This window comes from Lutra lutra, chromosome 12 (genome assembly GCF_902655055.1).
Source record: "Lutra lutra chromosome 12, mLutLut1.2, whole genome shotgun sequence".
Taxonomy (NCBI): domain Eukaryota; kingdom Metazoa; phylum Chordata; class Mammalia; order Carnivora; family Mustelidae; genus Lutra; species Lutra lutra.
In genome coordinates this window covers 18964772-18974223 of record NC_062289.1, presented here as the reverse complement: position 1 = coordinate 18974223, position 9452 = coordinate 18964772, and the positions used below count along the sequence as shown (strand labels likewise).

Here is a 9452-nt window from a genome sequence, read left to right as displayed (position 1 = left end):
ATTAATTGTATGCCTAATTTCAGACATAATTAATCTGAGATGGTCTATATTAAGGAATGTTATGAACTTTTATTTCTTGCCCTTCGCCCTCCATTTGACCCAAAGCAAGTAACTATGAAATACATAAGTATATAGACATCATCACAGACCAGTTAATGTGCTTACATAGAGAAGAACTAAACACCATGTAATGACACAGGGCATTTTAGAAAGTGACTATTTTAACACAAAAACTTCTGCATAATTTTTTCCATAAATGCATATAAATACATTGGTCTCCCAAAGGTAAAAATGCTATCTCAACCACATTCCTATACAAAAATGCCCTCAAAGGTATTAACAGAATCAAAATTAATAGTCTATGTACTCTTTTCAAACACTGAATTTTTAATATTCAGAGAAATTTAAATTAAGAGTCTCATGCTCTACCGACTGAGCTAGCCGGGCACCTGAGAAATTTAAATTAAATTTTAATTTTAAAGAGAAATTTTTAAAAAATTAAATTTACCAATACTTTCTAGATTAGTTTTAAGATTAAGAAGAGTAGTAAGGAACACATGTTTTGTTTTGCTAGCCTTTTGTGAAACACCTTTCAAACACACAATTTGGCAAATTTGTTTTTAACTTTAAATCATGTTCTCTGTATATTACACTGCATCTTTTGGTAGCTAAGGTAATAAATACTTGATTAAAAATATTAAGTCCTGTTGCTGCATGAATTCACAGTACTGTCTTTTCCCCCTTGGTCAGATTTCAACAGTAAGGATAATGGCTAACTCAAATTTTTAAAGGTCATCCAGAAGAGATTAAAATCTGTGGTCCCATTAACAGTTTTAAGTGAGAACAGTTAAATCTCATTAAACTAGTTTATTTCTGGTAGGTTATAATTTGAGTAATTTCTATAGCCCACATACCCAAATGTTTAATAAACATGAATTAGTACTCATTTTAACATACTTAGCTGTTCCAAGTCCGTTTATCAAAATCACTTGCTCTATGTATGTGTATGAGCACAGCACACGCACTCCTTAATTCCTTAAGAGTCTTGCTCCCCTAAAGAGAAAAACTGGCTTTCAATCAACATGCTACCAGATTAGATTAAGTCTCTTCGAAAGTCAGAAGTGGGCCAATTTTCAGATAAATGGAAAGAGAAAATACTTATTTAGAATGACAAAAATTAAGCTTGGCAAAAGTAGTGACTTTTATTTACAATTGCATGTATCAAGATTACAATAAAAACACTAGTGATACCATCCGAACAAAAGCAATGATTTATTGGTAATGGCAATGAATGGAATATTGACAGTCTCTGACGAGAATCAAGCAATTATCCAGGAGCTGTAGATCTGATTGCAATATGGTCTTCCAGTGTCTTTTGTACCTTAGTGGCTTTCTCCTTTTTTGCCAACTACCTAGAAAACAAAAATAACTTTACATGTACATCTTATTGATTTAGAAATATGCATTATTTTCCAAAATAATATTACTAATTGGTAATCACCTTTAAAACCTGGTATTAATTTTCATCCTTTTTTTTTTTTTTTTTTTTTTTGGGCATGCAGTATATTTTCACTGTTGAAGCAAACTGTGACCTTCCCTTTCCTCCCAGGCTCAAGGAATTAAAAATAAAACACATGCAGGCTATTTTTGGTTTCCCACACTGTTTAAAGGAAAAGCAATGCAATTTTTCAAAACAAGGTTGACAGTTTAGAGAAGTTAATAAAAGGATGATGCTATATGAGTGAAATATATTTGGAAAGCTATTTTTAGGCAATTAGAAATCAAATGTTGATCACAAAATACTCTAGAATCAAGAGTATGCTAAACTTATGTCTAAATGCCCAAGATGACAGGTTTCTAGACTTTTCTCTCAATATGCAGATATGCAATGAAAAGAGATTAAAAATGACTAATTTTGCCTAGCTACTATTTTTAAAAAACCCTGGCTGCTACAAATGTACTATAAAAAACATAAAGAATAAATCTTGTTTCTGTCAATGATTAGAAAAATTCTCCATCAGAGGATTTTAAAACTGTCCTAGTTGGTATAAATGTGACAACATAAAAATATAAGAATAAACCTGGTTTCTACCAACAGTGCTAGAAAACAAATTCTCTGTGGGAAGAGTCTAGAATTATGTTTTAAGCAAATAATTTACTTAAAACCTGAAGTTTATCATTAGATAATATAGTCTCACAGCAGAAATGCCTCTAAAGAAATCTACTTGCAAGCTACTGAAGATGTATTTGTATACAAAAAGATTTCTATGGGGTGCTTGGATGGCTGTCAGTTAAGCATCTGCCTTCAGCTCAAGTCATGATCCCAGGGTCCTGGGATCAAGCCTCGCATCAGGCTCCCTGCTCAGTGGGGAGCCTGCTTCTCCCTCTCCCTGCTCTCCCCGCGCTTGTGTATGCACGTGCGTACTCTTTCTCTCTGTCAAATTAAAAAAAAAAACAAACAAAACCTTAAGAAAAGATTTCTATGTTTATTTATAAATGTAATTTTCATATTTTAACTGATTCTGCTCCAAATGGTAGTGTGAATCAAGCAAAACTCATGAAGGTCTTCAGTACATGTCTGGTCAAAAACAGAACGTGGCTGGGTCAATGCCATTCATGAGAGAAGATTATAAAAACCCTTCCACATAATTCCCAATCATATGATGTCAGACATGCCATTTTCCTGACCTTGAGGAAAACCAGTTCCATTACTTTAAAAGAGCTCCTCTCCAATCTACGAAAACCGTATGTTAGAAAGCCCAAAAAGCCAGAAAGACACTAAAGAGATAGTCTCATAAAATAAGTGGATAAGAGTAAAAAAATCAGGGTTTAAGAGCCAAGGGGGGGCCTTCTTAAGAAAGAAAGAAAGGAAGGTGGCAATATTTGTATCACAAATGAATTTAAGCAGATAAACACTGAAAGCATTATTGATCATTATTATCACTTGGGAACACACAAAACACAGAGCTATTAGATTAAGCAAAAGAAAACAAAAACAACTGATATTAAAAATTAAAATTTTAGCAGATGTGATACAGAAGACACAAATCTGCATACTGTTTCACAGGTTGATAACTCTCAACTTGCCAATGTGTATTCTCTGTAAAAAAGAAGAAATTCAGCATTCCAATATGGATTTTTCTCATCCCAAACATAAAGAAGTATTTTATTCATTTTTAAGTGTATATTACACCTCAAACAATCGTCTAGGTACATCAAAATTAGGTGTCAAAAATATTTATTCAGTGAAGAGTCCATTGATCTTCTATGTTAAGAATTTAGACCAGCCTAACAAACACATTCAGTCCTTCTTTCAACGCCTTGAGCTCACTTGGGTAGACAAAGCAGTGGACGTGCCCATAATTAATCAGCAAAGACTTTGGAGCTGCAGTTCCATTGAGAAAAAAAAAATCCATGTCTTCTAACTAAAGCTTATTCAATATATTACACTAGTTCTAGTATAAAAGAAGTTAATGAAATTGTTCATATCTAAAATGATTCTATAGTTCCCAAAATATAAAATTTAAACTTTAGATTGGATTAAAACATCCAACAACTAGTTAAGTCTGAAAGCATTTACAACAACATTTTATTGCAATATGATTCCTCAAAATGGTAGTACAAAAATGAAATAAGAGAAAGTAAAATAAATAAATAAATAAATAAGTCAGGGGAGCAACATGGTATGATAATAAAATTAAAGCACTTAGTTGCAAGCCCAAAATAAAAAGCAATCAATACATATAAGGCCAAATGAGACACATGGCTAGATTAAGATCTGAAGAAAGAGATGGCTGAGGAAATCTAGGTTACAAGGCTGATCCAGATGACAGAAGCTGAAGAAATCTTGCACCAACAATGGCGAGAACATGGGAAGGGTGAGAGCAGACAGGTGCTAGATGAGCAGAGAAGCAAGGAGGGGAGTAGAGTGAGATAAGGTCAATCTTTATATTACTTCATTTTAAAAAAATCTTCTGTTTTTAGTTCATTTGAGTTGCATTAAAAAAGCTGAAAAATAAACAGACAGAAATGTTACAAAAATAGCTGATATGGTGAATGGCCAGTTTAGAAAAGTCTCTTTTTATTACAGTGATAGAAAATCTGCTCTCCTTTTCACATGCACCTCATTCCCTAAGAAGCAGAAGCCCCTTCAATTTTGCTCATTTCTGTGACCTTACATGTTATTATTTAAAATAAAGTAATCCATGTATAGAGCATATTTTAGCAAAGAAAATATCTACTTCCAATTAAGATGGCAAGCTTTTCATGCTGCAACACAAAGAATCCATTTACAACAACAAATAGCTGAAGTGTATATTATAATCTGTGCGCAATGCCTATAATAACCAAAAACAGACAAGTGGGAAGTATGTTCTAGTCTACCAAATCTTAAAAGTACAACCTTTAAAGTTTAACAGCATGCAAGGAGGTCTAAGATTTCTATCCACATCCAAGATTCATTAGCATTACCTTAGCTTCTGTCACCTTAGTGACATAAGGAGATCAAGGACACTCTGAAAACTAAAATTATCTAGAAACAACTCAAACAATATAAAATGTGAACTGAAAATGCAACACAATTCTATCATTCTCTAAACCATTTTTTATAGCTTTCTTCATTACAGAAAGAGGTATCAAAATGTTCCTCTTTGTGCTGATAAAATACATGCTAAATCTATTCTGAAATTTTAAATTCTAATGACTGTGTAATTCCTTTGAAATTCAGACTAACTAAATAAGGTCCTACACCTTCCCATTTTCATGCCCAAGTTCCTATTTTCTACCTGGAGTGCCCCCCTACTATCTTTTCCTCCACTGCTATCCATTTCTACTCTCAAAGTTTATTTAGTTCAAGACCCTCCCTCCTCAAAACATTCTTGTCCTCTCCCAACCATTCTTGGGAAGGAGATATCACTGACCTAGGAAAGTATGAGAATGTCCTGTAAAGGAAGAGACTTGCCCTAAGGTTTGATTCATTCTGATCAACTTTCCAAAGTTTTTATGTTATCCTATAAGATAAACTTGCTATACACAGAGATTATGATCACACCTAGCACAGTACTACAGCGACAACAAGTACCATACCGTGTATTTATTATTTCCTTTTCTAGAAACCAAACTCTTTTATAATTTTTAGTAAGCAACTATCTATACAAAATATAAAGTGGCCAATTTCAGTTAAACAATAAATATTTTTTTATTGCAGTTTTCCTACACCAATGTTGTTAACTTAGCAAAATGCAAAAAGGACTGAAATATTAGCTTGCTTTTGAGGAACAATTCAATGAATGACACAAGTCTCATTCAGAAACTAGTAAAAGGAAATGCAATGTAGTATTAACATACATGAGATCATTCAACCAATTAAAATTTATAAGACATTAAAAGCAAGGGACTAACACCAAGAAAGGAGTCCGTGATAGTATGAAATTATTCTCAAAGTAGTTCTCAGTGTGGTCTAGCTGGGGGGACCCTGACACCCATTCAGGGAGCATTCAAAACTATTTTCGTAATAATGCTAAATCGTTATTTCCCTTCTTAATCTCATCGTCTCATAGGTGTACAATGGAGTTTTCCAGAGGCTACATGACCTATGATATCAAACCAGATTGAATGTAGAAGGAGGCATGAGAATGTGAGGGTTCTATTAAGCTAGACAGTAGAATAATTTGTAGGGCATAAAACAATGCTCTTCTTGTTAAATTGGTTTTTATCTTGGAAAATATGTATTTTAATTTAAAAATATTATCTGTGTTAATATATAAGGAGTTTATGATTTATAAGTAATTTTTATATTTTTCAGTTTCATTTCTTAAAAAGTAAATAGTATATAAATATGGCCTACATTAACAAAAGCTCTTTTTGGTCCTCACTAATATTTAATAGTATAAAAGGCTCCTGAGACCAAAATGTTTGAGAACTATTGCTCTACAATAATGTTAAGATTAAAAAAAAGTATTTAGTTAAATGAATGCACAGCCAAATTACAAAAACACAAATACTCCCAAGCAAGAAAAGTCTAATATCTTTGCTATCCTAAAGACAGTCCAGAAAAAGTAGTTTGGTAAGTCAAAAGAGCAAGAGAGGAGCTAGGAGAGAACACATGTGAGAGAGGGAGGATGTTAAAACCAAAGAGCTAGAGAGAGATTCTTAGATGGATGATTACTGACATACATTAGAAAAATTGAACGGCAGGCTGGTAAGAAGACAGTCAAAATGGAGCAGTGGTTACTTAAAGAGAAAAATGGAAATCAAACAGCAGGAGCAAAGGTGAGAAGCAGGGAGCTTGAGTTGAATTAATGGTATACAGTTTATAGGAGATCATATGAAGGAATGAAGCTAAAAACAAACTATGCAAGGCAGTTAAAGCCAAATCCAATGACATTTAATTCCAACAAGCAATATAACAAAGCAGGCAGCCAAAATGTCTTTGGTGCTCACAATTTTCCCAGTACAGCATATCTCATATCATAAAAATGGAGATGTTTAATCTCTGCTTCTTCTGACCTTCTTATCTGTCTTACATATGGCAAACATTTGACATGACAGATCTAAGTACGTTATTGTCCTACAGTTCCCAAAAGTTAATTATGAGACAGGAAGAAACAGTTGTTGAAAACCGACCAGTTAAAATATCTATGGTCAAGTTTATCAATTTTGTAAAAACCAGTATACAATTTTATAAGCTTATCCACTGTTATGCAATTTTAAAAATTTTTCTGTAATTGAATTAAAATAAGATCTGTAGAAACCACCAAAAAGAATAAGAGTTTTCAGGATGCTCCATGGCTTCGCCTCCCCACCAAACAGGGGTCTAAATTGTTCAGCTGGGTGCCTCTTCCTCCAGGCACTGGCAGCCCTAGGGAAACTTTCTCCCATATAATGATCTCTTTATCATCACCTCCCGTTCTAGACTGTCAAAGGCAGCCACAGAAACATGGCCACAGCTACCCTGTTGCTGCACACTCAATCTGTGCCCCGTAACTAGGTTCTGTACTGAGAAAGCTCCTGGACGCACTTCCGTGATCTGTGGTTGTTAATACATTATGTCTCCCTAAGGAACTGTGACCAAGTAGCAGTTGTTCCATGAATGGACAAAATGTTCTCAGTCCTAAGGGTCTCATATATCTTAATCTCCCGCAATCCTTAAGACTGTGTCCACAAAACAAAACAAAAATGTACATATACGGGTGCGCCTGGATGGCTCAGTGGGTTAAGCCTCTGCCTTCGGGTCAGGTCATGGTCTCAGGGTCCTGGGATCGAGTCCCGCATCAGGCTCTCTGCTTAGCGGGGTTCCTGTGTCCCCCTCTCTTTGCTTGCCTCTCTGCCTACTTGTGCGCTCTCTGTCAAATAAATAAATAAAATCTTTTTTAAAATGTACATATACATACATATGAAATCTGCCTGTTCACTGATAATTTCTTTACTTGTGCCAAGTGGTCTTTCAGGACACAGACATGCTTTAAAGGCATCTCAGTGTAGTAAAACTGAACCCATTCTTTTTGATTAAAACTATTCAAGTGATTTTAAATGTTTTCATCGGAAACAATAATAATCAGAATCTTGGTATCAGCAAAATTCTTAAACATTCACTAATGATTTTAACTTACTCCTATTTTGACATTCCTAACTACTTTCTATAACCAAACAATTATTTAGTTAGTTTAAAATACTTTCCTTTTATTATAGGTATACTATACTTTCATTATAGATAAGGATTTTTTTTTAACTGAGGTATGGTTGACATACAATGTTATATTAGTTTTAGGTGTACAACACAGTGATTCAACACTTCTGTATATTTTATACTATGCTCACTTATTTGGATACCATTTGGATACCATTATTAATGGATATCATTTATTTACAGACACCATTATTTGGCTACCATTATCTGGTATCTTATTTGGATACCATTTATTAATAGACTCTGTATCAGGATTTATTTTTATTAGAAATTATCTTTTAGTTGGATATCTAAAAATGTGATTAGGAGAACCCACTGTTAATTTTAGGTTAACCTAAAATTTCATGACATGGTTACGATTTTGATCTTTATGAAATTACTTCTTTAAAATTGTATTTTAACTTCCCCTAGAAATTACTTCTTTAAAATTGTATTTTTACTTCCCCTAAATACCATTTAAAACAAACTTACTCGTTTGAAGTCATTCATATTTGTTGCCTGGACTGGAGTACCAATAAAAGTAAAATATGAAATTCTTGTTGTTTCTTCTTCACCTTGATTGGACTGAACAAATATCTACACCCCCCCACCAAAAAGAAAAAAAGAATTACATTAATAATTGTATCCTTTTTTCACAAACATGTTTAACTGATATTGTTAGATTATTAATGAAAATACCTTTCATTCTTTGTAAGGTTTAACCCAAACTACATTTTGACTAGGGCTATTAATTCCACTGTTTGCCCTGCTACCCTCATCCTCTCTAGGATATCATGGCAAGACACCCAAATACACAAGTTCCAGATAATTCAGTGTGAGGGTGTGGAGGAGTCACAATTAAATTCTTTACATAGAATGTTCAAAGAGTATGAAATTATTACAGTGGGCAAACCACTGCTGAAATTTTATTAAAATTGGTTTTTGACTGAAGAAAGTCTCTAGTTACTTCTTTCTGATACTAATAATTCATTCAAATTCCTAAAATATTAAAAGAAAAAAATAGTATTAGAAATCAGCTCCTAGGGGCGCCTGGGTGGCTCAGTGGGTTAGGCCTCTGCCTTCGGCTCAGGTCATGATCTCAGGGTCCTGGGATCAAGCCCCGCATCGGGCTCTCTGCTCAGCACAGAGCCTGCTTCTCTCTCTCTCTCTGCCTGCCTCTCTGCCTACTTGTGACCTCTCTGTCAAATAAATAAATAAAATCTTAAAAAAAAAAAAAAAAAAGAAATCAGCTCCTAAAACTATACTATACTATAGCCCGCATTCTTTTTAAGCTTGACTCTCTATACTTTCTATGTAAAAACTCCCCTCAGCATGTAAGTAGACAGCAGCTTTACTCACAGATTCTTTTTCAATATACTGGATTACTATATGCTTTAAAAAATAAATAAATAAGAATAAAATACAATACTCTAGATACTGTCTACTTAAGAACACTGCCTCTCTTGATTTAGACAACATACTTTCATTCTCTGATGGCATTAATCAGTTTTTGTTGTTTTTATAGGCAAGCACAGATTCATCTCAAACTGAACTTATCAATTAAAACTTCCAAGTCTGGAGACACCTGGGTGGCTCAGTGGGTTAAGCGTCTGCTTTCGGCTCAGGTCATGATCCCAAGGTCCGGGGATGGAGCCCCACCCTGGGCTCCGTGCTCAGCGGGGAGCCTGCTTCTCCCTCTGCCTGTTGCTGCCCCTGCTTGTGCTTTCTCTCCCCATCCCTCTCTCTGACAAATAAATAAATAACATCTTTAAAAAAAAAAAAAACG

At 34.2% G+C, this 9452-nt stretch overlaps 1 protein-coding gene across 4 annotated transcripts in view; it reads right to left on the bottom strand.

Annotated features, from left to right (window-relative positions):
• Positions 1 to 1248: 1248 nt before the first annotated feature.
• Positions 1249 to 9452, bottom strand: part of TXNL1 (thioredoxin like 1) — a 35159-nt gene continuing 26955 nt past the window's right edge. The window contains exons 7-9 of one of the 4 annotated variants that reach the window (XM_047697452.1): positions 8159 to 8263; positions 3058 to 3100; positions 1249 to 1412 (exon numbers count right to left, since the gene is read on the bottom strand). In XM_047697452.1, coding sequence (XP_047553408.1) covers positions 3062 to 3100; positions 8159 to 8263 — 144 coding nt within the window. In that variant the 3' untranslated portion in view covers positions 1249 to 1412; positions 3058 to 3061. The other 3 variants (XM_047697453.1, XM_047697455.1, XM_047697454.1) reach the window with 3 other exon arrangements.